This window comes from Danio rerio, chromosome 1, assembly GCF_049306965.1.
Source record: "Danio rerio strain Tuebingen ecotype United States chromosome 1, GRCz12tu, whole genome shotgun sequence".
NCBI lineage: Eukaryota > Metazoa > Chordata > Actinopteri > Cypriniformes > Danionidae > Danio > Danio rerio.
The window spans coordinates 9,932,055-9,951,546 of NC_133176.1; the positions used below are offsets into that span (position 1 = coordinate 9,932,055).

Below are 19,492 nucleotides of genomic sequence, written 5' to 3' on the forward strand. Positions count from 1 at the left end.
GTTCTGGCACTGCATCTGCTCAGGCACAGTTTTAAGAAAATAATCATGACATATCAAGTACACTATTGTTTAAAAGTTGGGGGAAAATAGCATTTTCATTAAGTAAGAACGCATTAAATTGTACAGACGTGACAGAGAAAGAATTGATAATGCTAAAATATAATAATAAAATAATTAGTATAATTATTAAATACTTTGCACTTCAATCACCGTCTGGTTCAGCTCAGCTGCCTATGTAACGGAGGCCAGCTAGTGTGTGCTGTGCAGGTAAACTTCACTCCTCTGACCTCTAAAGGTGCTCTAGCAACAGACGCTAGAGGCCATGGTATTTAGCCTCCTTGGTAGAGCAACTGACTCCCATGCGGAAGGTCGCTTGTTCGATCCCAGCTCGGAGCAGGTTGGGCGGTGTAGAACCGGCGGGGTTACACCTAAACCATCCTCCGTAGACTACAGCGAATAATCCGGACTGCTAATCCTTCCTACATGGCACCCAGCACACTACCTGTTCGAACTGTTACTGTCTGGTCGGCGCTCGAGAACACCAAGCAAAGAAACAGCCAGACACAGGAAAAGTTTCTTTCCTCAGGCCATCTCTACCTCAAGAACAGTTAAATATTCCCCTACTGTGCAATAAATGTGCAATACTTTCTCATACGCATTTGTACACAGCACCTTATAACCTGTATATTTATAACTAATCTCTACATACAATTCAACATCCAGAATTTTTGACTAACTGCATCTCTGTTTAATGTTTATCATCTTTTTTTCTCATATTTATTTTGTGTTGTCACTTGTCACTTTATGTACACTGGAAGCTTCTGTAGCCAAAAGAAATTCATTGCGGGTGTGAAGTACACTTGGCAATAAAACTGATTCTGATAATTCTGAAATAGAAATTCTTGTAAATTATAATAATATTTATTCATTAACAGCATCTTTGGTCAAATTTCTACAACCCTAAGCTTTAGAACAGTGATGTAAATGCATCAGATTGCTGGAGCACATTTTACTGTGTGTGTCAACATTATTGAAATGCTGAACAGCACATTATTATTAAAAAATGTCAAATATATGTCTGTACAATCCTATTAAACTGTGTGTGTTTGTGTTTGCGCAGGTTCTGCCAGACTATCTGAAGGGTCTGTTGAATATTGTACCTCAGGGAAAGATCAGCGAACAGCAGTTTAACCAGTTTGCCAAACTCGCTGCTCTTCAACACCGAGCCAAAGACAGTCTCTACACTCCTACTATGTATGTTTTTTAATCGTTCTTTATCTGACTTTATTTGTATAAACATACCTGAACATCTCTTACATACGCGTACATTCTGACTGTGGCAATCCACCGCAATAGAATTTCAGCATCAGTCCACATTTCTCAGATTCTTCTTAGACAAGATTTTACAGTTCTGTGATTTTACTGTATGTTTAAAGGTTTAGGATCAGCAATGTCTCAAACAGCAAAAATTGAAAGATTGTAAAAAAATGTATACAGTTTATAATTTAAATGTCATTGATTCTTGTGATTCAGTGTTGAATATTTAGCCTCAATACTCCAGTCTTTCTCACATGATCCTACAGAAATCATTCTGATATATGACCCTGGACCACAAAACCAGTCATAAGTATCAGGGTTTTTTATTGAGGTTTATGTCACATGATGGGTGACATGGTGGCTCAGTGGTTAGCATTGTTGCCTCACAGCAAGAAGGTCACTGGTTTGTGTACAGGCTGGGCCAGTTGCCATTTTTATGTGGAGTTTGCATGTTTTCCCCATGTTGGTAAGTACTTAACTTTGTACATTACTAATCAAAAAACTATTTTTATATTAACAATATGAAAGATACAAAATATCTCCATGCAACATGATCTTGACTAAATATTCAAATGATGTTTAGCTTAAAAGAAAAATCCATCATTTTGACTCATACGATGTATATATGACTATTTTCAATAAAAATTTCATGCAACATTAGACATTTTTATTATTATTCAAGTTAAAAACAGTTTTTTGCTATCTAATATTTTTCAGGATTTTTTTAATACATTTTTCAGGAGTTTCTAAAATATATTTTCAGCATTAATATAAAAAAGATTATTTGTAACACTATTATTGTTGCTTCAGATTAATTGAATGCATCCATGCTGAATAAATTATATTATTATTATTATTGTCATTAAAATTAATAAATTGTATTATTATTTTATTCTTATTCACATTAATAAAAATATGATTAATATTATTATTATTATTACATTTTCAGCATTAATATGAAATAGAGATAATTTGAAACACCTATTATTGTTGCTTCAGATTAATTGATTGCAAACATGCTGAATAAATTCTATTATTATTATTGTCACTAAAATAAAAAAATGTATTATTTTATTAATAATAATATTATTAGATTTTTATTTGTAACACTAATAATGTCACTTCAGATTCATTCATTCATTCATTCATTTTCTTTTCGGCTTAGTCCCTTTATATATCAGGGGTCGCCACAGTGGAATGAACTGCCAACTTATTCAGCATTAGTTTTACACAGCAGATACCCTTCCAGCTGCAACCCAACACTGGGAAACACCCATACTCTCTTGCATTCATACACTACTGACAATTTAGCTTACCCAATTCACCTATAGTGCATGTCTTTGGACTTGTGGGGGAAACCGGAGCACCCGGAGAAAACTCACGCCAACACAGGGAGAATATGTGAACTCCACACAGAAATGCCAACTGGCCCAGCAGGGGCTTGACCTTCTTGTTGTGAGGCAATTGTGCTACCCACTGAGCCACCATGACACCCTCACTTCAGATTAATTGAATACATTTTCTAACTACTGACTCCAAACCTTTGATTAGTAATGCATGTTTCCTGTGGTATTTTTACAAGTAACATCTAAGATAAAGTTGAAATGCTAACGAAGAGTAACCTCTGGTGTTCCTCTGGGATTTTTCTAAGAAAACTATCTTTCCATTTATTTTCATTTAGAGCATATTGATTCTGTACTTTCTCTTCCTCTAGTCATGAGCTGATGGAGTACATCCCGGTTGAGATTTTTGGCAGGCAGATCCCTCAGCAGTGGATGCAACTGGTTGCTCAACATGTGCATGCTGTCCAGAGCCTGAACCCTCACCAGGCCAGATCCCAGTTCCTGGGTATTTTATTCTTGCTACGCTCAAAACATTATTCACTTCTTACCTTTTTATTAGCAGATATGACAAAAGTGCACTGTGCTTTGTTTCTGTGTGCACTTCAGGTTTGGTTTGTGCCTTTCCCATGTTTGGCTCGTCCTTCTTTTACATCCAAAGCAGCAGCAACAACACCATATCAGCACCATGCATCCTTGCTGTCAATCAAAACGGACTGCACTTCCTGCACAAAGACACTCATGTGCGTATGACACAAACACACATACGCATGCCATGAAAAAACTGTGTTTAAATTTACTTTGGAATTCTCCTTACGTCAAACTTTAAATAAAATGTGGATTTGCATATACAGTTGAAGTCAGAATTATTAGACCCCCTGTTTATTTTTTTCCCCAATTTCTGTTTAACGGAGAGAAGATTTTTTTTTCCAACACATTTCTAAACATTATAGTTTTAATAACTCATTGCTAATAACTGAATTATTTTATCTTTGCCATGATGACAGTAAATAATATTTGACTAAATATTTTTCAAGACACTTCTATAAAGCTTAAAGTGACATTTAAAGGCTTAATTAGGTTAACTAGGCAGGTTAGGGTAATTAGGCAAGGTATTGTATAATGATGGTTTGTTCTGTAGACTATCGAAATAAAATACAGCTTAAAGGGGCTAATAATTTTGACCTTAAAGTGTTTAAAAAAAAATTACCTGCTTTTATTCTAGCCAAAATAAAAATAAAACAAATAAGACTTTCTCCAGAAGAAAAAATATTATCAGACATACTGTGAAAATGTCCTTCCTCTGTTATATATTTGAAAACGGGAAAAAATTTAAAGGGGGGCTAATCATTCTGACTTCAACTGTAAGTAACCATTTATGATTTAATTAAGAAAATAATGTTAAAAAACACTAAATGCTTTAAATGTAACCATATTTGGAAGAGAAAAAAGAATGTAAAATATAAATGATAAGTATTTCTAAACATTTTGTAGTTTCAGTGGTTCACCTTCACTGTTAGAAGATGATCATGATGAATCCTGTCAAACCATAAACCAGTGATCTCAGAGCAGTTTTATAAATTGTTACCTTTTAAATGACATTTGTTCAATAAAAAAAGAAGAATTGTAGTTTATCATCTCATATAGACCTCTATAACCAGCCCGATCTCATGAGGAAATGTAACTTTTTGTAATGTATTTTCAGAAAGTGACTAATTTGTACAAACTTCATTTGTATGAAAATGTATGATTTTACCCCCTGAACACCATCATTATACCATGTTTATGATGAAAAAGTACTCGTACATAACAAAATAAACAATAATTCATAATATGAAACAATGACATTTTTATTTTGTCCATATGATATACAGTTGAAGTCGGAATTATTTGCCCCCCTTTGATTTTTTTTTTCTTTTTTAAATATTTCCCAAATGACGTTAACAGAGTTATAACAGAGCAAGGGAATTTTCATCGTATGTCTGATAATATTTTTTCTTCCATAAAAAGTATAATTTGCTTTATTTAGGCAAGAATAAAAGCAGTTTTTAATTTCTTAAAAGCTATTTTATAGACAAAATTATTAGCCCATTTAAGCTAACTTTTTTTCGATAGGCTACAGAACAAACCATCGTTATACAATACTTGCCTAATTACCCTAACCTGCTTAGTTAACTTATTTAACCTAGTTAAGTCTTTAAATGTCACTTTAAGCTATATAGAAGTGTCTTGATAAATATCTAGTCAAATATTATTTACTGTCATCATGGCAAAGATCAAATAAATCAGTTATTAGAAATGAGTTATTAAAATTATTATGTTTAGAAATGTGTTAAATAAATCTTCTCTCCATTAAACAGAAATTGGGAAAAAAATGAACGGGGGGCTAATAATATTGCACAGCCCCTTTTCAGTGGCAAAGACTTCCAAAGGTATCAGACTTGCATTTGAATTTGTATTGTCAGGAGGTGCAGGTGAAGGTGCAGCTGAAGCAGGTTCAGTCAGCTCACACACAGCGGCCCAGCGCTGGATCCAGTTACCCTTATGTAGACGTCCTTATAGGAGACTTGACCAACCACAGAGTCACGCAGTTACAGCTGGAACAGGTAACACATTTAACACCATCAGAAGCATGCTTGATGCAGGTCTTAAAGGGGACCTATTGTGCCCCTTTTTACAAGATGCAAAATGAATCTCTGTAGTATCTAGAGAGAGTGTGTGTGTGTGTGTGTGAAGTTTCACCTCTACAAACTTTGCTGTTCATGTGTGCATCCTAAAAATCACTGTTCAATCACTGTTATATGCCTTTCACTTGATGCTCAAAAATGAAAGTTGTAGCAATTACATTATTTAACCTAGAGCCACCAAAAACATGCCACTTAAAGAGCCCCTATTTTGCATTTAAAAGAGAATATTTTGGTTTAAGGGTCTCCAACAACAGGCTGATATGCATGCAGGCTCAAAAAACACTTTTATTGTCTTATAATATGCATTTATTTTTACCTCATTATTATTCCATGATAATCTTGTTCAGCGAAGCTAATCTGCGCTGATTGGTCCACTGACCCAGTTTTTCAAGAATTATTCTTGTAAACCAGGGATGTCCAAACTCGGTCCTGGAGGGCCGGTGTCCTGCATAGCTAAGCTCCAACTTCCTCAACACACCTGCCTAGAAGTTTCTAGTATGCCTAGAAAGAGCTTGATTAGCTGGTTCAGGTGTCTTTAATTGGGGTTGGAACGAAAATATGCAGGATCGAGTTTCGACACCCCTGATACAAAGTGGCACGTGACGCGTTTTCAATGTGGATTTACACGTGATATATGAAAATAAAGAGTTACCAAAAACAGTACAAGCGGTTACAAGTAACAAAACACAATAAAATACATAACTTGCAAGCTAGAGAAAACAAGGAGGCAACCATTTTAATCGCACTTACTTACACTTGTGAAATGGAGGAAGGAACTGGTCCATGAACTGTGTACTGAAAAGTTCCTGTCAAGCTCTGACAAAGTCCCATACATCAATAGTCTTTTCTGACCCATCCTTTAACACACAGCTGATGAATCCTCCATTGTAAGTGTGTAGATTGCTGAAGCACTCGTCAGAAAAAGGACGGGAACACAACACAAGGCTGGGGCTGTAATGCTAAGGTGTTTTTGCAAAAATAAACTTAAACCACTGACTCTTGCCAGCCTCATCTTTGGCTAGAGAAAAGTAACAGTAACTTTCCCTCACACTTCAGAGCACAGGGTCTATTCGACTTGATTCAGCCGGGATCTGCTACAGTGTTCTTCTTCCTCCTTTTCTTTCTACAGTGTTTGTGGGCGGGGCCGGGGGTTTCGATTTTCCCAGGTCTGCGCGTGCAACAAACGGGCGGAGCTTGAGTTCTGTTTCGACGTCACGCTGACACAGCTAAAGACTCGTTATCGTGCGATTCATTCGAACCACTCTGAGTCAACTCTTTTAAAGATGAATCAATAGTTTTAAACATGGTACACTTTCAGATTTAAAACTTAGCTGGATATTTCACTTCACTTAGAGCTGTGCTACACACTGCAAGGAAGGTCATTTTCAATAACCCATAATAGGGGCTCTTTAAAATTACAGGCTCTGAGCTGTTTGTAAAACCAAACGTTTCATGTCTTACTGTTTTTGAAATAATTGGAAAGCAAAATAAATTTGTCTCCTGGTTTGGCTGATCCAAAAAAATGGTCCGATCTGTGATTCAAAAACTGCAATGTGATCCGAACCATGAGACTTGTCATCTGTTACACCACTAATGTATAATGTCTAGGAAGCACATGAGGAGCTGGAGTTAATACGTAGTTCTCAACATATAGCTGTATTATTTTCCTCATTTTTTTTGTTGGTATTAAAAAGATCTTAAATAGTCTTTAATTTACCCCTCATATGACTTGCAGAATTCCTTTACATATGAATGAGAGATTTATGACTGCATATGTTGTTTGGCAGGGTCTGGAGCTGTGTCGAGTTATCGCCATGCACATCGAGAATATGCTTTCTGTCCGAGAGAAGAGACTCACTCTGCCACCCAGTGAAATCACCATGCTGTAACAAAACCACACGCACAGTTACGATGCTTTATTTCCATCACCTAATCATGTCTACACCAAACCTCTTAATGCAATGTTTGCACTAATCATGTGTATTTTTTGTGATTACGTAAAGACAAGCAGTGAATGAAAATCATTATTTTTGTACTGAATGCTTATTTATACTTATATGAATCATTGTTTGCCTTGCTTTTGGAATACACAATTTGTTTCTTGAGACTTGAAATGTGAATGTAATCAAGTGTTAAATGCTTATTTTCACTTGTAACTTGAATTTGTATGTTAGAATGAAGAGAGATGTTACTCAGGAGAACACGGGATGAATGCACCTTTTCAGAAATGGATGAAAGGGTAGTTTTCAAGGTAATTAAATGTAGTTTTTGTTTGTTTTCGTTGTGAATTTGTTCATTTAGCTGTTCATTATCATGAGACCTACGTGTATTTACATTTTTATTCATAATTATTTTGTTGTTTTTTTTACAGTTTTCTTAATAAATATTGTTGGTTAAAGCCCACATCAGTAACTTGTCCTACTGTTATTTTCCAGAGCTCTTGCTGTATTTTTGGAGAAGCTTGTATATTAAGCACATATAGGTGTTATAATGATCTAGTTATTGAATAAGGTCTCTTGTATAAAAAGGGGTTTAAACTAGCTTGCAAGTTGTGCATTTGGATTATTTTGTTGCATATTTTAAGGACAATTCTTGATTAAGTTTAAATGAGCAATTTTTTTAAACAATAAATCTGAATTGATTGCATTCAAACGAACAAAACCACTTTAAACAATAAATGTGTATTTATTTAAATAGAAATGATCAATGGTTATACTGTTATGGCTAAATACATCTGTAGGCATATCCAGGAAAATGCATTAAACTCAGTAAGTATATATAAAATAATCCTGACTTATGCACTTGTTTGTCTGGATGCAGAGGATAAGATATTGTTTGGTAACATTTGGAAATTCTAGTTTTTATGATAAAACTGTTATGTAAACAAATTGGTATTTATAGTAATAATAATAATAATAAATATTATTATTATGATAATACACCATTGTAATTGTTAATTCTTATAAATACTTTGTCTTCAGTTCTAGTTGTATGAATATTTATGGAATTATATATAAACATATAAATGTACAGTAATAATGCACGTTCGGTGAGCTGAGCTCTTAAACGCTTTTGATCTCAACAGAGTATGTTTAAAATGATTTAATAACAATAACACAATTTTATCATGAGAATAAAAAGTTTTCAGACAACTGAAAAAGCCTTTTATAGCCGCAGGGTTTGCTGACAGCTGATCGCGGCGCTCATTGGCTGTCACAGGACCAGACCCTCATGCCCATATGCTCATGCCTACGCGCAGAAAGGACGCGCATGCGCACTTCACCAAACAGTTTTGGTTACACGAGTTTACGTTCTCTCCACGGAACCGTGCAATTTTGCTGCAGTGGAATAAGTACTCTTTTTTTTGGACACATTTAAAAAAGGATAATCAGCGATTGCGGTGAGCTAAAGGCGAGCGATTCAAGCAACAAGCACTTGTAAGCCTGTATCCTCTCGAAGCTAGTGGTGGCGTAGCTGTGCTACGTGCTAAATGTTTTGGGGCAGAAGCGCAGGGAGACGCCGCCTGTGATTGACAGCACACTCACCGCGTTGCGTTGCTGATTCAGTCGGGTTGCTCCTGGAATGGGGCAGTGGAAACTTTAGTTGGCTTAAATTTGTACCAGGAGAGAAGAGGAAGCAGGCGGCACCGCTCTGGGCCTTCGGTCACGTCGCGCACGACTCCAGTGACCGACACTAATATTATAACATGGGGACCTGAGGCGAATTCAGGTTCAACAACATTTTGCAGCAATATTTCGGACTTTGCTCTTGAAAATGGCCGGATTTACCGATCTGCGAGAGAAGCTCAAGTCGATGACACCGCACAGGGACAAAGTTTTCGAGTACAGCAACGGCGAGAAGCGCAAATACCGCGAGTCGGATGATGACGAGAGCGAGTACGAGGAGCGGCGGGACGCGGAGGCGCGCAGAGTCAAGAGCGGCATTAAACAGGCGAGTATCTTCACGCTGGAGGAGTGCGCGCGCATCGAGGCCAAGATAGACGAGGTGGTCGCCAAGGCAGACAAGGGGCTGTACCGGGAGCACACGGTGGACCGGGCGCCCCTGCGAAACAAGTACTTTTTCGGGGAGGGGTACACGTACGGCGCGCAGCTGGAGAAGCGCGGACCCGGGCAGGAGCGGCTGTACTCCAAAGGAGAGGTGGACGATATCCCGGACTGGGTGCACGAGCTGGTCATCGATCGCCTCGTGACGCACGGTGTTATCCCGGAGGGTTTTGTAAATAGCGCTGTGATCAATGACTACCAGCCCGGAGGCTGCATCGTGTCCCACGTGGATCCCATCCACATCTTTGAGCGGCCAATAGTGTCCGTGTCCTTCTTCAGCGACAGCGCGCTCTGCTTCGGCTGCAAGTTTCTCTTCAAGCCGATCCGCGTGTCCGAGCCCGTGCTGCACCTGCCCGTGCGCCGCGGCAGCGTCACAGTCCTCAGGTCGGTTCTGGTCCAGACACTGAGTTACTTTCTTTGCTTTCCTTCAAACACTAACGTTCCTTACAGAGTTAATGTGCCTATTTTGTAAGAGCACCATGGTGCTTTTGAAACTGTTCTCTAAGTATATTTACATGTGGGATGCATTTTATTTGACCTAAATGCACAGACAGTGTACTCTGAGAAAGTAGTTTCTAAAATATGTTGTACATGACAGGACGAAGCCTAAATTTATGGATAGTTTCATAACTATTTGCCAGTCAATGTAATTATTTTTGTAAGTATGTTGTAAGTTCATAACTTGATGCTAAAATACAAGTGCTAAAGTTACCTATACGAGTCATTATACTGTGGTATTTTATATTTATGAAAGGGAATAAAATCTCTCCGTGGCAGGGGCAGCTGCCACTAAATTTGCCACAGCTAAGTGCGCCTGCCACTCTACCCGTCACCGCTAGGGGCAGCTGCCTCTAAACCTGCCACTGCTGAGCGCGCCTGCCACAGCACCCGCCACGATTTTATGCACCTGCCACAAATACCTGCCACTGTTTTGAAAGCCTGCTACGGTACATGATTTTTCATGGCCTGAAATCAGGATATTAAAATTCCCTCATAATTCTAGATTTTCCTGGCTGCACAGATGTCTTTTGTTCATGGAGGTAATCTATAAATCCAGAAACGCATAACAGTGCGCGACCACTAATCGTAACGGGTTTTGTAGTAGGCACATATAACCGTGATGAGTTTTGTAAAAGCCACGTATATAAGAGGCAGGTGCCTTAGCAGGCCCATATTACCATGGCGGGTTCCGTACCAAACCCGTATAACCGTGGCGGGTTCCGTATCAGCCACATATTACTGTGGCGGATTCCGTTTCAGTCTCGCATAACCGTGGCAAGTGCTGTGGCAGACCCGGATAACCGTGGCGGGTGCCGTATCAGCCGCGCATAACCGTGGCGGGTGCTGTGGCAGACCTGTATAACCATGGCTGGTGCCGTATCAGCCGTGCATAACCATAGTGGATGCTGTGGCAGGCGCATATAACTGGAGGGTGCCGTGGCAGGCGCGCTCAGCAGTGGCAGGTTTAGAGGCAGCTGCCTCTAGCGGTGATGGGTAGAGTGGCAGGCGCACTTAGCTGTGGCAAGTTTAGTGGCAGCTGCCCCTGCCACGGACAGATTTAAAAATATAAAAAATATAAATATAAAATACCACAGTATAATGACTCATATAGGTAACTTTAGCACTTGTATTTTAGCGTCAAGTTATGAACTTATAACATACTTACAAAAATAATTATATTGACTAGCAATTGCCCTGAAACTATCCATAAATTTAGGCTTCGTCCTGTAATGTACAACATATTTTAGAAACTACTTTCTCAGAGTACACTGTCTGTGCATACATTGGCAGGTATTTGTGGCAGGCACACTTAGCTGTGGCAGGTTTAGTGGTAGCTGCCCCTGCCATGGAGAGATTTTACTCCCTCTCCTTTGTTGTACTGCCACAAATTTGTCGCTTAACGTGTTTTACTATCTTAGTATTACCTTATTATTATTATTATGCAGACATGGACTCCAATCTGTTTATTCAGCTTTGGCCCTTTGACCTAAATATTCTTTTAACGACCCCCTAAAATTGAAAGTTAACATTTAAACATAACATGCATGAAAACAAGTGATGTGTTTAGTCATTTGTTTGCATTGTGTAATTAGTTGTTAGCCTTTTTTTTTTAGAAGTATGTCCCCCAAAATTGTACTTGTTATAAAATGAAGTTCTTTCTCTGATGCTTTCCACTTTGATCCATTTCAGTGGCTACGCAGCTGATGACATCACACACTGCATCCGCCCACAGGACATCAAGGAGAGGCGAGCCGTCATCATTCTGAGAAAGTGAGCCGTTCTGGGTTTTTCTTCAAAGCTCTGGAAGTGTGTGTGGGTGTACGCTTGTCTTATATTCGGTGTGTTCATGTGTTTTATTGCAGAACAAGGGCGGATGCTCCTCGCCTAGACTCCAACTCTCTGAGTCCATCCATCGTCTCTCCTAAAAGACGGCACATCCTCAAAGCCAAGCGCTCGCATCGCAAGGCTGACCCCGATGCTGCACACAGGTAGGCCTGTCACAATAATCAATATACTTATCGCACAGCACATGGACATGACCTCAGTTATTTTTGGTGATGCAATATGTATCGCTCATACATACATAAACAATTCTAGCAACATTTTAGCTGATTGCACAACATCTCTATCTTTACTGGAGGTGTCAGTATCAGTATGGTTGAAAAACACTATAGTATTCTACTATAGTATATACCAAGGCTATTCGATTAGTTTGTCATGGGGGCCGGTTCATGAAAAGCATCCCAAACGAGGAGCCGGAGAGATTGACTTGCTATATGAGAGATGACAAAACTACATATCAGAGCCAACATGCTGTATTTGTGCTCATAAAGACACCCACGTTGGCTTTTTCTACATTAAAATGTTAATATATTGTATTTTAAAACAACTGCATTGTCCAATTGACTTTTTTTTATTTATTTATTTTTAACAAACATTTAATAATGTATTTCATAAAACAAAAGCAGTGCATTGCTGAAGTAGGCTTCTTTTACATTCAGACACATTCATATGTTATGTTTTGAACTGCATAACAATTAGGGATGCAACGCTTATAGATTTTGGTTGTACGATTTTATAGTCTGGAGAATAATCATGCTTTCACGGTTATCACGTCTAATGTCAATTCAAGCTTTATTTTAGGTAAGTAGCTATTTAGATTAACTGTTGTTATCATCTGCGTTCATGCATACATAATCATTTGAATAATAACTCGTCTTACATATGTTTTGTTTACATTGAACTAAAAGGCATGCACAACTCTCACTGTGAGACGCAAGCGCGTTGCTCCGCTTGTGCGCGCATATTGTCACATATTTTTAAATTAGAAATAAAATCGCAAGCGGAATAGACATGATATGGGAACGGCCGCAGCTATAGTTAATCCGGTGTGCGTGCGTTGTAGCAATCGGTGTATATTCTTGGATCTTTAAACTAGCGCACAGGTGACAACTTGTCATAACTTTTCCGTGCAACAGAAATGCGGCTTAGAGAAGACTTTACGTTTCATTAACCCTGACGTATTAAAGTGCGGTTAATAGTGAAATAAGCTAATCGTTGCATCTCTATTAATGATTACAGTGCATTGAACAAAAGGTATTTCCTACGAAACATATCCAAGTGCTTTCAGCTGTCCGCACTACTCGCTTATGGTGACTCACTCTCTGTGCCTCTGCAGCTCACGCTGTATTAAACAGTTGCACGTCACTTCATAACTGTAGCGGCCGTTTTTTGACTGAACTAAATTTATTTTTGATGTCTTGGTCACACTATTTGGAGGGCCGGAAACAAACTGCCTCGGGGGCCGGGTTCGGCCCGCGGGCCGCCAATTGAATAGCCCTGGTATAAACTCATGTTGGTTTCTGACAGCTCAAAATAGATCTGCGAGCAGATATCGCAGCCTCTGTTACTTTTTACCGTGCACTTTTTTTTTGTATTTATTTATTTAGAATATGTGTTTTTACATTTAGTTATCAATGCTTACTTATTAAAACAACTATAATTTGATTAAATATTCTTAAGAATGATGCATTATAAATATTATTCTTTGGAATAGTGTTCTTGCATTGTGATGATATTATATTGTCATTGTGGCATTAAAACATGAGTGGCTTAAAATGGCCTTAAAACGACAATCATATCATTTATCGCAGTATATGCATTGATGCATTGTTATCTTACAATAAAAAATAGATGTCATGACAGGCCCACACACAGGGTCCTTCATATTCCAGCATGTAGATAATTCACACTGAATTAATTAGTTGATGTTAGCTTAATCACCCTCAGGTCATTCAGGGTGCAGATGACTCTTGTTTTTCTTAAATAAAGAAGTTGTTTTCAGCTGACAATGGCTATGTTTCCATCCAAAAATGTGAATTAACTTTATGCACAAAACTGGAATATCGCATAAAAGACGTTTGAATAAAGCAGCTTTTCCATCCAACAAGTCAAAGCGGACAAAATCGTCACTTCCTGATTAACTGGCGCCAAATATCAACAGTGAAAATGGAAATTGGTGCGATACGAGAAGCTGCGTGAAGCTTTTCTTCATTTAATAAACGCGGTGGCATTTGAAGGCGTGAGACGTGGAGCACAGACGCTCTTGACTCTGGAGGTCATTAATAAATATAATAACACTAATACTTTGTCCATTTGCACACATTTTATTATCACATGAGCTCTTATAACAAAATCCCATGACCTTTGCTAATGAGCATACTGGAATGTTCAGTAAAAGTGTTTCCATCGCAGTTTATGCGCATCTTTTCTTATTGAATAAAAAAGTTTATCCTACTCGGTTATGCACATGTTTTTTATGCGCATTTTCAAAAAATTATGCACATCTTGGCATTTCTATCAATCATTTTTTTTGCGCATATACTAAATGTGCACAAAAATAGGTGGATAGAAACATAGCTAATGAGTACGTTTAAATGAACACCAATAATACGGTAAAGACAATACTCTGATTAAGAGTCTACCATGTAAACAGCGATTTTTGATTAATCCTATTTAGGCATGACCCCGGTATAAGATTCTGACGGTGTGATAACCTTGGATAAAAATATCACGGTTTCGCGGTATTATGATTACTGCTGTAAAATATATTGTTTTTAAATTTCTGGGTAAAAAACTAAAACATTTTTCTCTTTTAAACAAAAGTAAATTAATAATAAAATTTATTTTATTTTAAGAAACATTTAAAATATTTTGGAATAGTAAACATTTCGGGCTTTTTTTACAATTTAAAACAGGATCTTTGAATATCTTTTCTGCTGAAGATACTGTTGTCCTAAAAAATAAAAAAAGGTAAATAAAAAATTGTAGACATACCTTAGAAACGGTATTGCAGAAAAAATTTTGACTGTTTTAAAACCTTGACTTTTTAAAACCACGGTATACCTTGACAATGGTTATCGTCTTAATGCCTAATCCTATTAAGGTCATAATTGAACCAAACAGAAATGAAATTAAGACGTGGAGCATGCCGATTTATCACAATATTGAAGTGCAAACACCTTAATCAAACTATTATTATCATGTTGGACAGGAGAAATAAAAAATTAAATCTGATGATAATATCATATTATATATTCAGCCAAGTTTAAAAATTTAAAACTGCAATAAATGTGGTATTACTGAATATTTGAGTGTGTTATAAATAATCAAAACAGTATTGTGTTTAAGTACTGAATTATGTGTTTATTTCTGTTTTGTTTTTTTTGGCCCAGGGGCGACACAGTGGCTCAGTGGTTAGCACCTCACCTCACAGCAAGAAAGTCTCTGATTTCAGTCCCAGCTGGATCAGTTGGCATTTATGTGTTGAGTTTGCATGTTCTCCCCATGTTGGTTTGCTGTGGAGACCTCTGATGAATGAAGGGACCAAGCTGAAGGAAAAATAATTAATAAATTTTATATTTTTAGTAATCAATCCGCAAACCCAGTTAATTGAGGTCATGAAACATTCAATGTAACATCAATATATAAAGAATCTAACAAAATTTATATCTTGGGTATCCTAAAACATAAATAAAAGGTTGTTTAAGAACTTTTTTTGTATTTTTTTCACCCTCAAAACGATTGCAAAATAACAGTAAAATGAGCTTTAGGTCAGCTCTGGAATTAACATAATGTGTTTTTGTCCTTAAATAGCATGGCAGTGGCTGACAACATCATGCATGATAAACCAAACTGCATCATTCTTTCATACAGAACTTGCAGATCTCGTGCAGTTTAATATTCACAGACAATAATCCAGATGTACAGCAGCACTACTACATTTATTCATTCAAGAATAGCCATTTTGAGTAACACAGTTTATTCAATTTCTTTTATAGTGGATTCTGTTCAAAATCAAACATTAAGAATCCTTTCAAAACCATTCATTCATTTGTTTTCCTTCAGCTTAGCCACTTATTTATCAGGGGTCGCCACAGTGGAATGAACCACCAACTATTCCAGCATATATTTTACGCTACGGATGCCCTTCCACCTGCAACCCAGTAATGGGAAACACTCATTCACACACACACTTGTACACTACTGCCAATTTTGTTTATTCAATTCACCTATTCCTTGGACTGTGGGAGAAACCAGAGGACCTGGAGGGAACCCACGCCAACCTGGGGAGAACATGCAAACTCCACACAGAAATGCCAACTGAACCAGCCGGGACTCGAACCAGCGACCTTCTTGCTGTGAGGCGACTGTACTAACCACTGAGCCACCCCTTTCAAAATCAAACAAACTAAAAAAAGGACTGCTCTCAGATGTATTGAATGTTTGTGTGGATTCACATTTGCACTAACTTTTTTGAACAAAGTATTTCCAGTCAACATCCATAAAGTGTCCACTTTGTTCTGTTTCTGCCACAGGCCTCGTGTTTTAGAGATGGACAAAGAGCTGCAGAGGCGTTCGCTCTCGTCCCGGCAGAGACGCCACGATGACGGCAGCTCCGAAAACTCCTGGAGGAGAGCAGACGACAGAGAGCCCGCCGCGCGCTACACACACGATCACGCACCCACACGGCGAGTCAAAATGAGACGCCACTGAACTCAGGCTGGGTGAACTCGAGGACACAGACACTCGCTGCTTTACTTATCTATTCAGACATATCAAAAATGAAACTTCGAGACCCACTTTATTTTGTTCTGTGTTCAAAGGAAATAAAAGGACATCGAAACTGACTAGTGGAAATCAATAACTGATCCGTATACGTCCCGGTCCGCTTCATGTGTCAGTGTCATCCATATAGATCAGGGGTGTCCAAACTCGGTGTACTGCAGATTTTACACAACACACCTGCAAGAATGTTTCTAGAAAGCCAAGTGAGAGCTTGAATAGCTGGTTCAGGTGTGCCTCATTGAGGTTGGAAGTAAACTTCGCAGGACACCGACCCTCCAGGACCGGGTTTGGACACCCCTGATACACATTTACATAACAGTATCCAATAACAAGGTGCATTTGATTATTTTCAACAGGAGATTATTTTGAGAACTGCTCTAAGTAAATGTGATTTACTTATTAGTATAAGGTTTTTTTCCTGTTTAAATTTCTAAAACAGCATAGAAAACCACTATTAATTGTTTATTTTTTGTAAACATGATCAAAAAGGGGAGGAAATAAACATTAGGAGGTTTGTTAAATCTGATTGGCTGAGTTAAATGAATGTAATGATAACAAAAGATCCTGATTTTGCTTTTAGTGGCTTCCAGTGAACGAAGAGTTCAGATTTATCAGCTTTAATATGCCTGACGAGCAATATTAGTTTCCTGTTAGAGTCCTGAAATAGGATGAAACTTTCATTGTCCTTTATTTTCAATGTTTCTTTCATTTCTATTTGTGAAGGAAAGAATTAATTCATGCCAACGTTATGGTTGTTGAAGAGCTGTGTAAGACTGTCTTAAAGGCAAGAGTTCATCATTTCTGTTAATACTGTTTCTGTTTCTGAGACTGAATGGAAGTGAAGGAATATTGAAACATGCTGCAGTGTGTGTTTTGCTGGAGGACTTGAATAGAGAACTGTGTTTGAGACTCCATATATATATATATATATATATACTTTGTATTTAAGAGATTGGCTGTTTTTGTTTAAAGGTTGAAATATGGAGTAGATTAGACCGCGTAAAGATTAAAAAGGCGTTGTTTTTGGAAATATCTGTTCATTATTTTTCTAATAATGCGGAGATTATTCATACCTGTTGTGTTGTTTTGTAGTTCACATTTTAAATAGCAAACGATCTTCCCTGAAATGTTTACTTTGTGTTTTTATTGGTGTATCAGTTCATTAACATCATTTCCACACCCGTGCAGTACTACTGATTTTACTTTATTTTAGTTTGTGGGTTCTTAATTAAACATGCGAGGCTGGATCTATGTGCCACTCTTGTATAGCAGAATGCAGCTTTTACTTTAATACACCCAGAATTTAACTGATAATATTGGATAAATTTCCCACAGGTTATTTCCTCTTGCTCAGGGGAGTCGAATGTCCTGGAGGGCTGCAGCCTGCACAGTTTAGTTCCAGCCCTACTTCAGTACTCTTACTTGGAGGTTTAAAACAAGCCTCAAGGACTCTTTTTTTAAAATTAGTTTGATCATGTATGTTGATTTGGCTTAAAGCTAAACTGCAGAGCTGTGGCCCTCCAGGAGCTGAGTTTGACCCGTGTTCTAGCTGGTTGCAAGTAGCAAGTGTGATTGTCCACTAGGTGGTGTGAGAGCTTCATTGCCAATAATTGATTAATTTGTTCAATATCTGTAATATTACAAAGAGAGTACAATCAAGTGCTGATTTACAAAGTCATCTTTGATTTAGAGTTTTCCATATAAAAATGCAAATACTCTTTTCAAAGTTTTGTGTTTTCCCTTTATTTTTAACTGTGAGCAAGATAACCAACTTTATATCATTTCATTAACACACCTAGTAATATAAATCTGTGTATAACTAATTAATATTCATTAGATTAGCGTAGTTGCACTGTAAAACCCAACAGTCAACTTTATCAATTGAAATGAGTGTAGTTAACTCAAAATTGACTGAAAGTTAATTCTACTCATTTGAAGAGACTTGAACTCGGTGTTGAAGGTAATGAGTTATTTAAATACTTAATTACTTCAACTTAAGTTCACTACTCGTATTGATTAGTTTTTTATTCAAATGGTTTGAGTTGCCTTATCTTATTGTGTTCTACAGTACTCTTTGGTTTGAGTTCTCTTCATTTATTGGGTTTATTGTGCCTAAATTGCTTTGTTTACTCAAATGGATTAAGTTTACAGTACTCATTAGGATTCGTTTTTGAACTTAACTGGTTTGTTGGAATCGGTTTCATCAAATAGTTTGAGTTACCTTAACTGTTTGGGTTTTACAGTGTTTTATGCTTGGGAATATGATTACTAAATATTCATTTTCTTTTCAGCTTAGTCCCTTTTTTAAACAGGGGTCGTCACAGCGGAATGAACCGCCAACTTATCCAGCATATGTCTTGCACAGCGGATGCCCTTCCGGGTGCAAACCAATGCTGGAAAACACCCATACACACTCAATCACACACATACACTACGGACAATTTAACCTTTCATTTCAGTTTAGGACTATGGGGGAAACTGGAGCACCTGGAGGAAACCCACGCAAACACAGGGAGAACATGCAAACTCCACACAGAAATGCCAACTAACCCAGCCAGGGCTCAAACTAGCAACCTTCTTGCTGTGGGACAGTCCCCACTGAGCCACCGTGACGTACTAAATATTGCTAAAGTAAAAATAGAAACATTTTGTTATTAGAAGTACATTTGTTAGAAGCATGATAAGTATGACTGGGTAAAATAATAAGAAGGGTTAGAAAATAATTGCCAAAATAAAATAATTTTATTTCAGGCTTTGGAAAAAAAAGATAAAAACAGTCAATAAAGCTTTTGCTTAATACTTTTTGTAATGCATAAACATATGCTAAAATTAAATTATTATTTTTATTCATGAATATACATATACAACCACAATCGGGAGAGCAATATAAGAAAAGGAAAAGACAAGTTACATTTATTGCAGAGAGAGAAAAAACTAACAAAACAAAGAAAGGGGT

General features: G+C 37.5%; 2 protein-coding genes across 3 annotated transcripts in view; both read left to right on the forward strand.

The window, feature by feature from the left end:
• myo15ab (myosin XVAb) overlaps positions 1-7,746 on the forward strand; it is a 73,518-nt gene extending 65,772 nt beyond the window's left edge. Inside the window, exons 62-67 of the mRNA XM_073949344.1 lie at positions 1,121-1,254; positions 3,032-3,165; positions 3,267-3,400; positions 5,123-5,263; positions 7,132-7,249; positions 7,519-7,746. Of these exons, the coding sequence (XP_073805445.1) occupies positions 1,121-1,254; positions 3,032-3,165; positions 3,267-3,400; positions 5,123-5,263; positions 7,132-7,233 (645 nt within the window). The 3' untranslated portion in view covers positions 7,234-7,249; positions 7,519-7,746. The remainder of the gene's footprint in view (positions 1-1,120; positions 1,255-3,031; positions 3,166-3,266; positions 3,401-5,122; positions 5,264-7,131; positions 7,250-7,518) is intronic.
• An 864-nt stretch (positions 7,747-8,610) lies between these two features.
• On the forward strand, positions 8,611-17,663 carry alkbh5 (alkB homolog 5, RNA demethylase). 2 transcript variants are annotated; one of them, XR_012402506.1, is made up of 5 exons: positions 8,611-9,792; positions 11,599-11,679; positions 11,772-11,897; positions 16,287-16,656; positions 16,830-17,663. XR_012402506.1 is itself a non-coding variant. In NM_001077387.1 (4 exons), exons 1-4 carry the CDS (start codon positions 9,119-9,121, stop codon positions 16,462-16,464), a joined length of 1,059 nt encoding a protein of 352 aa, NP_001070855.1. In that variant the 5' UTR covers positions 8,756-9,118; the 3' UTR covers positions 16,465-16,594. The 2 variants fall into 2 exon arrangements, 1 of the variants encoding a protein (NP_001070855.1); NM_001077387.1 differs by lacking the exon at positions 16,830-17,663 and having other exon boundaries at positions 8,756-9,792; positions 16,287-16,594.
• Positions 17,664-19,492: the final 1,829 nt, after the last annotated feature.

Excerpts from the sequence above, each read along its gene's own strand:
- alkbh5 (NM_001077387.1), top strand. The coding sequence starts at position 9,119 with ATGGCCGGATTTACCGATCTGCGAGAGAAGCTCAAGTCGATGACACCG. Across the intron at positions 11,680-11,771 it reads GCCGTCATCATTCTGAGAAA|AACAAGGGCGGATGCTCCTC; the intron begins GTGAGCCGTTCT and ends GTTTTATTGCAG. Across the intron at positions 11,898-16,286 it reads GACCCCGATGCTGCACACAG|GCCTCGTGTTTTAGAGATGG; the intron begins GTAGGCCTGTCA and ends TTTCTGCCACAG.